We start from the raw sequence: 16835 nt of genomic DNA, 5'->3' as shown, positions 1-16835 counted from the left end.
TCTGTACTCATTAGACTGTTCATTCCATTTAGCAGATTACTTTCACTCAGGATAGCAGTAGCATAAGCAAATCGTATCATTGATATCTTTTCATCTTGAACTTTAATTCCACTCCTGAAAACTTTTCTTTACTTCCATCAGTGCTTCTTTAATGTGCAGATTGAACAGTAGGGGCAAAAGACTACATCCCTGTCTTACACCCTTTTTAAACCCAGCATTTCGTTTCTGGCCATTCACTCTTATTATTACCTCTTAGCTCTTGTACATATTGTATATTACCCATCTCTCCCTATAGCTTATCCCTATTGTTCTCAGAATTTTGAACATCTTGCACCATTTTACACTGTTGAACGCTTTTTCCAGGTTGACAAATCCTATGACTGTGTTTTGATTTTCTTTAGTCTTGCTTCCATTATCAACCACAATGCCAGAATTGCCTCTCTGGTGCCTTTACCTTTCCTAAACCCAAACTGATCGATATCAACACATCTTCAATTTCCTTTTCCATTCTTCCATATATTATTTTTGTCAGCAACTTGGATGCATGAGCTGTTAAGCTGAACATGAAATAATTCTTGCACTTTTCAGCTCTTTCAGTCTTTATGATTGTGGGGATTATACTTTTCTGAAAATCAGATGGTATGTCATCAGACTCATACACTCTACACACCAATGTGAATAGTCACTCTGTTGCCATTTCCACCAACGATTTTAGAAATTCTGATGGAATGTTGTCTATTCCTTCTGTCTTAATTGATATAAGTCCTCCAAAACTTTCTTAAATTTTGATTCTAATACTATATCGCATATCTCTTCTAAATCAACTCCTGTTTCTTCTTCTATCACATCAGACAAATCTTCCCCTCATAGAGGCCTTCGATATACTCTTTCCAACTGTCCACTGTTTCCTCAGCATATAACAGTGGAAGTCCTGTTGTGCTCTTAATGTTATCACCTTTGCTTTTAATTTCACTGAATGTTGTTTTGACTTCCCTATATGCTGAATCATATTTTTCATGCAGCCATTTCATCTTAGCTTCCTTGCACTTCCTGTTTATTTCATTCCTCAGTGACTTGTATTTCTGTATTCTTAAATTTTGCTGAACATTTGTACTTCCTTCTTTCATTGATCATCTGAAGTATTTCTACTGTTATGCTTGGTTTCTTCATAGTTATCTTCTTTGTATGTATGTTTTTCTATTCAACTTCTGTGATCACCCTTTTTAGAGATGTTCACCCCTCTTCAACTGTTCTGCTTACTGAAGTATTCATTACTCTTATATCTGTAGCTGTAGAGAACTCCAAGTGTATCTCATCATTCATTAGTACATCCGTACCCCACTTCTTGGTGTATTGATTTTTCCTGACTAATCTTTTAAACTTCAGCCTACTCTTCATCACTACCACATTCTGATCTGAGTCTGTATCTGCTCCTGGGTATGCCTTACAATCCAGTATCTGATTTCGGAATCTCTGTCTGACCACAATGTAATCTAACTGGAATTTTCCCATATCACCTGGCCTTTTCCAAGTATTCTTCCTCCTCTTGTGATTCTTGAATAGAGTATTTGCTATTACTAGCTGCAATTTATCACAGAACTAAGTTAATCTTTTTCCTCTCTCATTCCTTGTCCCAAGCCCTTATTCTTCTGTAACCTTTTCTTCTACTCCTTCTCCTACAATTGCATTCCAGTCCCCCATGACTACTAGATTTTCATCTCCCCTTATGTACTGTATTACCTTTTCAGTGTCCTCATATACTTTATCTCTCTTCATCTTCAGCTTGCAATGTTGGCATGTATATCTGAACTATCATTGTCGGAGTTGGTTTTCTCTAGATTCTGATAGCAACAACCCTATCGTTGAACTGTTCACAGAAACACACTCTCTGCCCCACCTTCCTATTCATAAAAAATCCTACTACCGTTATACCATTTCCTGCTGCTGTTGATATTACCCTAAACTCATCTGACCAGAAATCATTGTCTTCTTTCCATCTCACTTCACTTGACCCACCATATTAGGACTGAGCCTTTGTGTTTCCCTTCTCAGATTTTCTAGCTTCCTTAACATGTTCAAGCTTCTGACATTCCATGCCTCCAATTGTAGAATGTTATCCTTCCATTGGTTTTTCAATCTTTTTCTCATGGTCCCCTCCCAGAGATCCAAAGGGGGGCTATTCCAGAATCTTTTGCCAATGGACAGATCATCATGACTCTTCTTTTCAATTACAGGCCAGATGTCCTCTGGATACATATCATGTGTCTTTAATGCAGCGGTTTCCATTGCCTTCTGCATACTCATGCCATTGATCATTGATGATTCAGTTACAGACAGTTTTTGTTTGTGTTTGACATGTTGACACATTATTTTTAATATGGCCAAAATCCAATGCAACTGAACATTTCAGCTTCTTTTTGCTAGTCAACTTCTTGCATTTATTGGATGAAGTAACATTCGTGCCAGTGCTGTCATCTGCATTCTTTGTTTCTTTAATGTTTGCCTTCGTAACAACTGTGCAACTAACTTGTCTCATTTCCGCCTCTGAAAAGCACGACAACTTTCATAAGATGTTAACATGTCCATTAAATGTTTTAGTATCTGTTGTTCTTCAAGTCTTGCCCATCGTGTTTGTCAAAGATTTTCGTGACTGACAGGCAGTGTGTCAACTAGCCACACCATTAATGATGATTAAGAACCAAGTTTTCAAAATGAGTGAGATGTGTCACCATGTCATTGCCTGAACTCGCATGAAAATTGAAGAATGTACTGTGTGCTTTGTTCTCTCAGGTCAGACACATCATGTAGGTTATTCCACATCTCGTGCACACTCTCACATGCAACCAACAATGTCATGACAGTTGCTGTGACAGTTCTGATAATGATCTGACTCACTGTGTGATCGATTTTGTCCAATGTTTTTAGCACACCATTGAATGCATCTATTTGTGCTGATGCTGCATCCACTGGCATAGCCACTGGTTTTCCTATGTTGCTAATACACACTTCATGTTCACTGTCTCATGCAAATAATAAATGCTGTACTGCAAACTTCCATATGGTCCATTTTTCAGACCCACACAGTTTCTCAATACCACAGAAATCCATTCCTACCCAGTTCACATATATAGCTGCAAAAATTCCATATGGATACACGAAGCAATTGTTCATTGTATGCAATATGAACCACGTGTATTGCACAACACTTACTAAAGCCATTCTCATAAAATAATGATCCAGGAATAACAAACACATTCTTCAGCCATAAATAGATCCACAAATACACCTGGTCAGCTAGAGGCCCTGCCACAATTATCAACTACATAATTGCCAATAAGGAAACTTGTTCATTAGTGCAAGATTTGGGGGTCTTCAGAGGTCCAGATGTCTCTTCAGATCATTTCTTGCTAGTTTCAAAAATACAATTATTTAAAAGATGACAGTATTATGAAAAGGATAGTTGCTATTCAACATATAACTGGGACACATATAGACACAACAAAAAGGCTGTCAAGCAAAGCTTTCAGCCAGACATGCCTTCTTCAGAATTGGACAACACACACGCACGCACGCACGCACGCACGCACGCACACACACACACACAGACACACACACAAAAACCACAGTTTGGTCTTGGCAGCCAGAGACTGTGGTCATGTGTGTGTGAGTTGCGTTTGAAGAGTGTGTGTGTGTGTGTGTGTGTGTGTGTGTGTGCATGTGAGTTGTCTAATTCTGATGAAGGCTGACTGGCCAAAAGCTTTGTTTGACAGTCTTTTTTTGTGCCTATCTGCAACTCAGCATCTCCACTATATGGTGAGCAGCAACTATCCTTTTCATAATATTGTCATTATTCCATTCATGATTTTCCATTGTTTGACTGCTTAAAAGACCGGAGATATCTTCCAAACAAAAACAAAACAATGCTGAACCAACATTTAAAGTATATTTACTTCAAGAAGAGAGTATCCAATTACTATATCAGAAAAGGCTTGAAAAATATGTTAGTTTAAATATAAAAGCAGATAACATCAAGCAGAAACAGAATAATGTAAAGGAACTTCTCACCACAAGGAAGAAAAACTTTTTCAAAAGGAACCAGTGATACTGGAACAATGAAACAAGTAGCCTAATTGAAGATAAGAAACATGCGTACTTAAACATGCTGAATTCTGTGGACAATTGAGATCAGAGACTAGATTATAAAAGGAATTCAGTTTTAGTAAAAAGGAAAGTCAGGCAAGTTAAAAACCTTAGTTCGGGAAATATATCGCAGATACTGAACATGATGTAACAGGAAGACATGACAAAGCATATAAAGTAATGAAACATTTAAACAAAGAAGATAAGGACAATATGCAGATAAATACCGTATCTAAATATATTTGGTTACAATGCTATAAAACACTCTGGATGGATATGCAAGATATACAGGTGGTTCTGTCTGAACCAGATAGGAACACAGACTTTATAATGTTGGAGGAACTACAGGATGCAATAACATCTACCAGGAACAGGAAGACTACAGGGCATGACAAAATCAATACAGAAATGATAAAATACCCACCAAATATTGCAAAAATAAGAACACTCAATTTTATGAATAACTACTGGCAAAGTGGTTATATACCTGAAGAGTGAAACGTAATCCAGATATGCACAATTTATAAGAAAGGAAGTGGGTATGAATGTCAGAACTACAGTGGTATTAACCTTCTGAATTCATGTTGTAAATTGTATGCTACAATAAAAAACGACTATCATGAATCACTGAAATTGTACACTCCTGGAAATGGAAAAAAGAACACATTGACACCGGTGTGTCAGACCCACCATACTTGCTCCGGACACTGCGAGAGGGCTGTACAAGCAATGATCACACGCACGGCACAGCGGACACACCAGGAACCGTGGTGTTGGCCGTCGAATGGTGCTAGCTGCGCAGCATTTGTGCACCGCCGCCGTCAGTGTCAGCCAGTTTGCCGTGGCATACGGAGCTCCATCACAGTCTTTAACACTGGTAGCATGCCGCGACAGCGTGGACGTGAACTGTATGTGCAGTTGACGGACTTTGAGCGAGGGCGTATAGTGGGCATGCGGGAGGCCGGGTGGACGTACCGCCGAATTGCTCAACACATGGGGCGTGAGGTCTCCACAGTACATCGATGTTGTCGCCAGTGGTCGGCGGAAGGTGCACGTGCCCGTCGACCTGGGACCGGACCGCAGCGACGCACGGATGCACGCCAAGACCGTAGGATCCTACGCAGTGCCGTAGGGGACCGCACCGCCACTTCCCAGCAAATTAGGGACACTGTTGCTCCTGGGGTATCGGCGAGGACCATTCGCAACTGTCTCCATGAAGCTGGGCTACGGTCCTGCACACCGTTAGGCCGTCTTCCACTCACGCCCCAACATCGTGCAGCCCGCCTCCAGTGGTGTTGCGACAGGCGTGAATGGAGGGACGAATGGAGACGTGTCGTCTTCAGCGATGAGAGTCGCTTCTGCCTTGGTGCCAATGATGGTCGTGTGCGTGTTTGGCGCCGTGCAGGTGAGCGCCACAATCAGGACTGCATACGACCGAGGCACACAGGGCCAACACCCAGCATCATGGTGTGGGGAGCGATCTCCTACACTGGCCGTACACCACTGGTGATCGTCGAGGGGACACTGAATAGTGCACGGTACATCCAAACCATCATCGAACCCATCGTTCTACCATTCCTAGACCGGCAAGGGAACTTGCTGTTCCAACAGGACAATGCACGTCTGCATGTATCCCGTGCCACCCAACGTGCTCTAGAAGGTGTAAGTCAACTACCCTGGCCAGCAAGATCTCCGGATCTGTCCCCCATTGAGCATGTTTGGGACTGGATGAAGCGTCGTCTCACGCGGTCTGCACGTCCAGCACGAACGCTGGTCCAACTGAGGCGCCAGGTGGAAATGGCATGGCAAGCCGTTCCACAGGACTACATCCAGCATCTCTACGATCGTCTCCATGGGAGAATAGCAGCCTGCATTGCTGCGAAAGGTGGATATACACTGTACTAGTGCCGACATTGTGCATGCTCTGTTGCCTGTGTCTATGTGCCTGTGGTTCTGTCAGTGTGATCATGTGATGTATCTGACCCCAGGAATGTGTCAATAAATTTTCCCCTTCCTGGGACAATGAATTCACGGTGTTCTTATTTCAATTTCCAGGAGTGTATTATCTGAAGCCCAACATGGTTTTCGAAATATCAGATCATGCTCGGACTGTGTCTTCTCCATGGCACAACTAATAGAAAAACAGCATGATTCAGATTACTAACTTTGCTTGCCTTTATTGACAATGAAAAGGCATTTGATATACAAACCAAAACAAACTCTAGGAAGTTAAAGAAACAGAGGGATTCCATCTCATTTTATGATGCTGTACAAGATTTATATATGAATAACAAAGTACAAATAAAAATAACAGGCCGCAGACATAATATGACTGAAATAAACAAAAAGGTTAGACATTGGTGTCCCCTCTCAGCCACTCTTTTTAATACGTATGTTGATGAATACAACATTTTAAAATTAATGTATGGATGTTTCCTCAGAGTCTTTCATAGTGGCATGTCTGAGTAAAATCTTCTTGGTTTTCAAGCCACGTCTTTTTTTTTTTACTCCTGATGACAATGGTGGAGATAGCCATCAAAAGCTCAAGAATTTTATTCAAATTGATGTGGCTTGAAAACTGAGAATATTTTATTCAGATGTGGATTTTAATACACCTTTTTCTGATGATACTCAGAATGAAAATGACTTAAAAGAAGCTGTCTTTAATTGAAGCACAGTAGCCAGATAATACAATCTGAATGTCTCAATCACAAAGACTACATCTGTAGCATTTTAGGCTTTTACATATAATATTGGTCATTAAAAATTTTTGCTGTTTTTTTTTCTGAGAGTGGTGTTAGCAGGACCCTAAAAGCACCAGCTTAAATTGCAACAGCTGAATATTTCTGACAAGCACGATTACAAATTTCACTGTTGTACCCTGAACATTTTGTGGGTTAGCTGATAGAATACATGTTTCACCGAGAACTTTGATTTTTCCATAGTAAAGCCAATTATGTGTGAAACTGCTCAAGATCCCACTTTGCACTTTTTTTAAGGATAATTATACTTTTTCCCATTATTACTGAATAGTTTGGAATCTATGAAAGAACTGCAACAAATATGAAAAACTAACCCTGAAACTTGGTCTTTCATAATGCTTGTTACCTTTTTAAGACATAACATAGCACAAATGTACCAGTAAAATTTTAAATAATGGCATAAATGGCTGATCTTCTGAGCCTGAAATTTTTCTAAGTAGCTGGTCCTCAGTGTTGAGTTTTGAATGAGAGTAACACTTCTCAATTTAAGAAATACATCACACATTCTCAATTGTAACATAATTCATCTTGCACAAAAGGGAACTTTGAAAGCAAATGCTTCTCAAACTACCACTCAAAATATTTTTCCATAATTTGTTAAAAGCGTAAACAGTTGTGACGTCACTTTCACTGAAACGAGGCCCACAAGAAAGGCACATCAGAAGGAATTTGTTGTTACCAAGTGTTGCATAGTCTTTAACAAATTTCGCTGTCAGCAAATGCTTGGGTGTGCACTGTGTTTTGTTATTGTAAGTAGTGCATTTTCTTTTTAACTAAATTTTACTTTGATGTTATTCTCTCATTTAGGGCCGCATGGAGTAGCCACACAGTCTCAGGTGTCTTGCCACGGTTCACGCGGCTTCCCCCCTCGGAGGTTCGAGTCCTCTGTTGCGCATGGGTGTGCGTGTTGTCCTTAGTGTAAGTTAGTTTAATTTAGATTAAGCAGTGTGAAAGCCTAGGGACTGATGACCTAAGCAGTTTGATCCGAAAGGAACTTACCACAAATTTCCAAAATTTCTCATTTAGGTTTTACTGCTGCAATATTGTTCTGCAGCTGAGGACTAAAGTGAAGTTCTTTGTTAGAGTATCAATTCTTACCATTCAAAATTACAAAAATTTAACTGAAAACTAAAACAATCAAAAATTCCTGAAATTCTAAAAAATTCCCGTGTTTTTCCTGGATTTCTCAAAGATGAAAAATTCCTGCTTTTTTTCTCAGATTTCCTGGTTGTCCAGGGGTGTATACACCCTGTTAAAACAATTAAATATATAGGTTGTGGTATTAAATCAGGGCAAACAATGAAATACAAAATAAGTTAGACCTATTTAACTATTTCTGTGGAACTTTATGCAGAAATTGGGAAAGAAAGGGAAAGACGAAAGGATGTGGGTTTTAAGGGAGAGGGTAAGGAGTCATTCCAATCCCAGGGGCGGAAAGACTTACCTTAGGGGGAAAAAAGGACAGGTATACACTCGCACACACACACATATCCATCCGCACATACACAGACACAAGCAGACATTTGTAAAGGCCTTTAGGCTTCTCTTAAACTGAATTTCATTAGTTGTTAAGCTTTTTATGGCTGCTGGCAAGTTATTGAAAATGTGTGTTCCTGAATAATGCACACCTTTTTGTACAAGACTAAGTGACTTTAAATCCTTGTGAAGATTATTCTTATTTCTAGTATTTATTCCATGAAATGAGCTGTTGGTTTGAAAAAGTGATATATTTTTAATGACAAATTTCACTAAGGAACAAATATATTGGGAAGCAGTAGTTAGTATCCCTAGTTCCCTAAACAGGCTTCTGCAGGATGTTCTTGAGTTCACACCACATATAACACATACTGCACGTTTTTGTGCCCAGAAATCAATGTAAACCAAGAGGCAAAAGATCTTTCAGAAGACCAATGATGAGAGGGCTTGACCAGTTTTGAAGGAGACAAACAGACCAAAATTACCAATTCTTGATGTAGATGATGATATAGTTTCCTTACCACATCACATGCCCAAAACATGACCAGGTTGCAGTGAATCGCACAGTAGGCAGAGATCTTAATATTTTGGCTTATTAGTGAATACCAATCTGTGCAGTAACTGCCATTAAAATTTCAGTTTAATATTATTAATTCAAAATGTATATGAAATACATATAATCAGAATCACTAAAAAGAATTTTTAAATACTAAGTGTTAATTGTAAACAAAATTAATTTCAATCTGCCACAGCCAAAAACTTTTCCCTTCATTGTTTTTCCTTAATCAAATGAACTTGTATCACTGGTGTCCTAAAATATGTCATAGTTCTTGTTCTTATTTGATGAGTCATTATGGCTTTTTATATTAATTATTGAATACCTACTGAAGTCAATACACGTTGTCAATATAGGTTGGCCTATATGTGGTCATATACATACCTCATAAGGACAGTAGACACTGAATAAATCACAGCTGAAATAAGGAAGAAGGCACTTGGGAAGGTGGCAATGGTCCCACTGTAAATTTGACTATATATGGTAGCTGCTAATAAAGGTGTTAATGCCTCTGCAGCTGCTGTCATTGAGAAAATTTTCCCTATAAAAAAGAAAAGAAGAAAAATCATAGAAGTGTTAAAGGACATTTCAAACATAAAGAGTAGTATTTCCATTTCATATTAGGTGGAGTAAACTAAAGGTAAAGTTAACTTAGAATTTCTTTGTTAAGAAGAAATTTCTGTCTGTAACTACGTGAGATATATGAGACAAGCAAAATTCCATCAGACGTTATGAATAATGTAATACCTCCTATTCCAAAAAAACTCGTAGGAGGTGAGCATGGAGAAGTTTGGTTTGGGTTATGGAGAGATGTAGGGTCCTTCACGGCTGTATTGACTCTATGAGTTATCTTAAAAAATGAGTTGGCGAAAGGCAAACTTATGTTTATAGAAACTTTGAATTTGAAGAAAGGTTTTTGACTGTGTTGACTGGAATACACTCTTTGCAATTCTGAAGGTAACAGGGCTTACATTCTTTGAAATTTGGAAGGTACCATGGCTGAAACATGAGGAGTGAAATGTTATCTACAACTTATTCAAAAACTAGCACACTCTAATTTTAAAGAGTCAAAGGACGTGAAAGGGAGGCAATGGTTGAGAAAGGAGTGAGACAGGTTTGTAGCCTGTTCCCAATATTATTCACTCTGTTTACTGAGCAAGCAGTCAAGAAATTTGGAAACGGAAATGTAGTTCAGGGAGAAAAACTAAAAATTTTTAGGTTTGTCTATGACACACAGAGATGAAAAAGAACTTAGAAGATAAGCTGAACATAAGCTGAACAGAATGGATAATGTCTTGAAAAGAAGTTATAAGTTTAACAACAACATTAGTAAAACAATAGCAAGGGAATGTTCTCAAATTAAATCAGGTTATATTAATAGAAATAGATTACTAAATGAGTTACCTATTAAAAGCAATCAATGAGTTTTATTATTTGTGCAGAAAAATAGTGGACACTGTCCAGAATAGAGAGGTATAAAAAATCAACAGAAAGACAATTGTTTCCACAAAAGAGAAATTTGTTAACACAGAATATAATTTTAGGTGTCAGTATGTTTATTCTGATAATGTACCGAGAGTGTAGTCTTGTCTGCAGGTGAAACAAGGATGATAAACAGTTCAGACAAGAGAACAGTAGCTTATAGAATGTGATGTTATAGAAGGGAGTAGATTAGGTAACTAATGAAGAGTTATTATACCACATTAAATGAAACTGGAGAGAAAATCAATGTATGGCACAACTTGACTGAAAGAAGAAATAAGTTTATAAAACATGGTAGATCAAGAAATTTTCTGTTTGGTAATAGAGGGAAGAGTGAGGGTTAAGAATCATAGAGGAGACCTAGGCTTGACTTCAGTAAGTAGGTTCAAATAGATGTAGGCTGAAGTTGTTATGCAGAGATGAAGAGGGAGGGTTGCACAGGGCAGACTAGATTGAAGAGCTGCATTAAAGCAGTTTGGACTGTAGACCACCACCAACAACAACAACAACAACAACAACAGAACAACAACATATTGACCTACAGATCTGATATAATTAAATTTTTCTTGAGACTCATGATCCTGTGGTTAATGTTGCTGATCACATCACGGGGGCCCAGCTTTAATTTACAGCCAGCTTGAGGATTTTTCCAGCTTGATATGTGTGTGTTGTCCTCATCATTATCAACATGCAAGTTGTCAAAGTTGTGTCTTGCTCAGTCCATATAAGTTTGGTGTCATTGTGCTTTTGACTGGATTTGAGTTAACAATCTAAGAAAGCTCTTTGAAAGTGGACATAGACAAAGAAAAGAGCTTGAAACTGTATATTTTGATTTTTATCTATGATATTGTTAAAATATGTATCAAATAAATTGTAGAAGGTCAAATAAACAACGATTTATGACTCAAGAATGTACTCCAACCTGTGTCATTCAAGAACACTGGACTTATAAATGATATTACACAACAATACCACCTGTAGACAATGTTGCTGCTTTACAAAATAAAGTGAACTTTTTAATTATTGTCTGATGCTACTTCTCTTGCACCTACAAATGCATTGCTGTGAAACAGTTTTAGTGCTGTAGTAATGTTTATTAAATTTAAGTTTTAGAAGACATGTTAATGAGAGAATCGTGTCATATGGTGTAGATGTAAAGTGTGTGCGTCGAAACAAGGTCATGGACTGAATACCAATTGGAGCACAAACTTTTTAGCCTGTCTTTTACCTTAGCATGTACCTCTCAATGACATGGAGATTTCTCAGAAATGACATGCAGTTCTGACTCCTCTTTAAAGTTTAGGTTATCTTTGTCAGTTGGTCATGGACTGAATACCAATTGGAGCACAAAGTTTTTAGCCTGTCTTTTAACTTAGCATGTACCTCTCAATGACATGGAGATTTCTCAGAAATCACATGCAATTCCAACTCCTCTTTAAAGTTTAGGTTCTCTTTGTCAGTTGGATAACTTAAGTAAATGAGACATGCAACTTGCTGATGTGATGTTCAATTGGAAGATCCGCAACAGCCTATTGAACTACATGAAATCATTATTACCAGAATCAATTCATATTACCTTCTTCTATACATATTGTAAATTAAAACCCATACTTTGTCTGTCTGTATGTGTAGGCTAATATCAGAAACTACCCATGAGAAGCCAGTGTGGGTCACTATGTGTGTGTGTGTGTGTGTGTGTGTGTGTGTGTGTGTGTGTGTGAGTGAGAGAGAGAGAGAGAGAGAGAGAGAGAGAGAGAGAGAGAGATCCACATGTAGGGTGTTAGGGGTATAAGTGCATATATTTCTACTGATGACTGCGGACAGACTAATACTTATGGCTATTATGAGTAGTATGTTTTTAGGTTGGTTAGTATCTCCAAGTATGTGTGGTACAAGCAGGCCATTAATGTGGATGCATGGATGCTAAACAGATAGTCTGTAGTCACAGGCATAGTTGATTTTACAGTGGAGTTACAATGGTGCAGAAAGCATCAGGTAGTAAATTATGTGACATGTTTTTGCAAAGACTGTTGTACAGAAATTTGATGAATACTTTTCATGATGCCTATTGTCAGCATGAACTGGTATTAACTGCAAAACCCTGCACCCTTAAAACAAATGTCAAAGTAAATATACTAGCTTCACGAGCCCCAATACTGTGTAGATAATGTTGTAAAATTTCTTAGGTTTGAGTACTCATGCCCCAAGGAAAGAACTTGAGATCTCATGAGGTTTACCTTCCTGTGAATAAATACAGCATACTGCAAGTCTGAAAACAAAACAATATGAAGGCACATAAACCTGATCTAAGCATCAATCAATAACAAAACAGTGCAAAACCAGGCCACAGTATATATGTAATTTTGATGGAGAATTGTATGGTAGCATGTTTAGCCATTGATATCAAATTTCCCAACAATTTATCACATTAAAAGATACCAGAAATGACACATTAGAAGAGAAATGTAATGTGATTTATTCCAAGAAGTCCCTTCCGTACAGCCTAGCCACCCGTGGTCGTCACATCCGCAGTGGTGAGCAGTCCCTCTCTAAATATACCAAGGATCTCACTGAAGCCTTCACTGGCCGTAATTATCCTCCCATCCTTGTACAAAAACAAATCTCCCATGCCTTATCTTACCAGTCTCCCACCACCTCCCAAAGTCCCACAGTTTGGCCACAATGGAGCATACCCCTCATAACTCAGTACCATCTGGGACTAGAGCAACTGAATTACATTCTCCGCCAGGGTTTCGATTACCTCTCGTCATGCCCCGAAATGAGAAATGTCCTACCCACTATACTTCCCACCCCTCCTACCATGGTATTCCGCCATCCACTGAACTTACACAATACACTTGTCCATCCTTACACAACCCCTGCTTTCAATCCCTAACCTCATGGCTCATACCCCTGTAATAGACCTAGATGCAAGACCTGTCTCATAGATCCTCCTACCACCACCTACTCCAGTCCGGTCACTAACATCACCTATCCCATCAAAGGCAGGTCTACCTGTGAAACCAGTCACGTGATTTACAAGCTATGCTGCAACCACTGTGCTTCATTCTATGTAGGCAAGACAATCAACAAGCTGGCTGTCTGCATGAATGGCCACTGACAAACTGTGGCCACAAAACAAGTGGACCACCCTGTAGCTGAACACGCTGCCAAACATGATACCCCTCATCTCAGTGACTGCTTCACAGCCTGTGCCATATGGATCCTTCCCACTAACACCAGCTTTTCTGAATTGCGCAGGTGGGAACTTTCCTTGCAATACATCCTACGTTCCCGTAACCCTCCTGGCGTCAACCTTCGTTAGTCACTGTCCTCACCCATCCAGCCCCTCCCTTTTCCCATTCCAGCACTACACAGCCGTAATTTCACCACCACATCCAGTATTTTAATTTATTTTTATTTTTATTTCTCTCCTTTCCGCTACTTACCCCATGCCCCCCTCCGCACCTACTCTCCTACCCTTCATCTAAACTGCAACACTTCACTGCCTGCCACTCCCACCATACTATACCTCCCCCTCCCCACCCCAGCCTCCTCCTTACCCCCACCCAGTCACCATTCCCATCATGCACTGGTGCTGCTGCTCGCAGTGTAGTTTCAGCTCTCTGAGACTGCAGATGTGTGTGCCAGTTGCACTTGCGTGAATGTGTGTGTGCGCGCGCGCTTGTGTGTGTGTGTGTGTGTGTGTGTCTACTGCTGACAAAGGCCTTAATGGCTGGAAGCTATGATTATGTGAATCTTTTTATTGTGCCTATCGTGACTCAGCATCTCCGCTATATGTTGAGTAGCACCTTTCCTTCTCTCACATTGTTACATTCCATCCTGGATTTTCCATGGTTTGATTTAATGAACAACATTTGTTTGACAGTCTCTCACTTACCAATATCTTTCCCAGGGACCACCTTAGCAATAATTGTGCGGTTAAGAGGTCCTGAGACTCCAGAAAACAATCCTACAGCACAGCCTGAAACAAAATATTTCCTTCTTATATAGAAATTTAAATTGCTGCAGTTGAGATATTTGTATAGGCATTGAGATTGGGAGACCATAAAGAACATAACATTGCATAAAGATGTTGGGAAATAGTTTTACACAATGAAATAATTAACAAAAGTACATACAAAATTAATGCAAAGGAAATATTCCACCCTTCCAAGCCTTGGTAGTGAACTAATATTTTCTACTCGAAGGCAGTGCATCTGTTATTTTTATGGAAACTATTACTTCTCCTTATTAGGCTAATACAACTTTTTGGCTAGGTACAATTAAACAAAAACACTCACCTAAGTACAGGATTCCAACATTTGGTGCTGCAGCAGATATTAATGACCCTAAAATTTTTGTTATGTAGCAAATTGCAGAGACAGCTGTATCTGATAAGCCTACAATTTTACTACATATATGCAGTCCACTAATCATTGCTGAAAGTAAGTTTGAAATTTATTAGGTAACTACAAGAAATGTAATTGACCACTTCATTTTCTTCTTAAATTTGAATACTTACCAATAACTCTTGCAAGTATTACAACACTGGTAAACAGTGAGAATTCCTGAATATCCCATCCAAATTTCTTGTTTGTGAAGAGGAAGTAGACAATATTTTCCCCTGCAACATATTTTCATGACCAATACATTATCTGTTATAACTTCAAGTTGAACAAATATATTTCAAGGAAGACGCAATACATGAAAGTCACAGATCAAGTAAACAGAGTAAGACGTGTGTACACTTTAACAGTCAAATCATAACTGAGTCCAAGTCTAGCGGCTGCTGGCTGGCTGCTTAGGTGACACTGCTGCTGCATGACTGGCAGACAGCGCTGCATGAGGAGACGCGCATAACTGCACGGTGGCACTTTGAAAGACTGGTGAGTCACAACATTATCTACTTTTCCTATGAAGACTTAGTAATTGTTATGGTAGGGAAGCAGTAATAAGCAGTGTATTCTTTTGTTTTTTATCCATAGTAAGTCATGCGCACTCAACACCAATTAAAGGACAAAAACAGCTTACATGCTCTAACAGCAGAAGAAATTTATTCCAATCCAAGAAATAACTATTAAACCACCCACAATCCAAGGTTAAACTATTAATTAGCAAAACCAATCTCAAAGAAATGAAAAGAGCAGAACAGGTAAGAACCAAGTTTTGTACAATCATTGATTTTTTTTTCACATGAAACTTATTCCCCCCCCCCCCCCTTTTTTTTTTTTTTTTTGCTGTAGTAAATGTATTCCTCTTCTTGTTGCAAGCTGTGCTCATAATAGATCCAGTTTTAAAGTAAATTAGCTTGTACTGGATCCTTTCAGTAAAAACCAATGCTGATCTTTGTTTTGAATTTACGTTAATGAATATAAACAATATATGCAGCTGTTGGTCCAGAATGAATATAGTCATGTTTATAATTACACCATTTGTAAAGTGACACATTCTTTGCTAACCAAACAGTTGGGGGATTCCACTTGCTGAAGCTGTAAGTGGGCTGAAAAATTTGTTATTTCTTTACTGACAGGTTGTTATCAATATTGCGACACCAACCTTGGATCTGCGATATTTGCAAACTGGGGGAAAAACTTGATAATGGCATCTCCCCCTTCAAGTGTTAGAGAGAGAAAGTCAAAAATTAAAAAAAAAAAAAAAAAAAAAAAAAAAATCAATTTTTCAATAATGTGTCCATTTTGTAGCACACATCTTTCTAAAGAGTTTGATTAGATTAGATTAGATTTACTTTCATTCCAATTGATCCATAGTGAGGAGGTCCTCCAGGATGTGGAACATCCATAAAACATATGTTTTCATAAAACATATGTTTGAGGAAATGTAAGACGTGTTATTCGGTCTTACGTTTGCCAAACAGCAGTGTCACACCCTTTCACACAGTGTTCTTCTATCACACGTCACTGTATTTCACTCTGCACGATTCAAATGTGTGTATTTGGTAATGGAAGCCATCAAACCTGTATTCAGGGCAGTGGAAAGTAAAATGACTGTGGTACCTCTCCTGCTCCCGGGCACCCAGTTTGAAATCCTATGATTATTTGTAACTGTGAGAATAAGAACTCTTCAGAAAATTAGCACTATTTATTGCCTATTAGCTAATAACTTTCTGTTTTGTGTGATGTAAAATTAAATATAGCAAACATAAAACCAGTAAAGACAAGAGACAAATCTTGCGTCGCAGAATTTTTTTCTATCTAATCTTGCTACAACTTTACACAGCAAGCTTTCCTTTTTGGAAAATAATCTATCACCTCCTCAAAGTTCATAAACGTTTTGCTACATGAAAAATCAAAATGTCATTGTCTAATACTGAAAAAACTGTTAATATGAATAATACCCAAGACTGGTGTGGTTTCTTGATTTGATTATGTCTGTTTTGTCACTGCCCACTGGAAAAA

At 38.7% G+C, this 16835-nt stretch overlaps 1 protein-coding gene across 2 annotated transcripts in view; it reads right to left on the bottom strand.

Annotated features, from left to right (window-relative positions):
* LOC126203078 (proton-coupled folate transporter-like) overlaps positions 1–16835 on the bottom strand; it is a 158183-nt gene that overhangs the window by 24739 nt on the left and 116609 nt on the right. For both annotated transcript variants that reach the window (XM_049937317.1, XM_049937316.1), the window contains 4 exons: positions 14942–15043; positions 14721–14858; positions 14318–14401; positions 9319–9475 (listed from right to left, as the gene is read on the bottom strand). In XM_049937317.1, coding sequence (XP_049793274.1) covers positions 9319–9475; positions 14318–14401; positions 14721–14858; positions 14942–15043 — 481 coding nt within the window. The remainder of the gene's footprint in view (positions 1–9318; positions 9476–14317; positions 14402–14720; positions 14859–14941; positions 15044–16835) is intronic.

This window comes from Schistocerca nitens, chromosome 9 (genome assembly GCF_023898315.1).
Source record: "Schistocerca nitens isolate TAMUIC-IGC-003100 chromosome 9, iqSchNite1.1, whole genome shotgun sequence".
Lineage (NCBI taxonomy): Eukaryota > Metazoa > Arthropoda > Insecta > Orthoptera > Acrididae > Schistocerca > Schistocerca nitens.
This window is presented reverse-complemented; position numbering and strand designations above follow the sequence as displayed.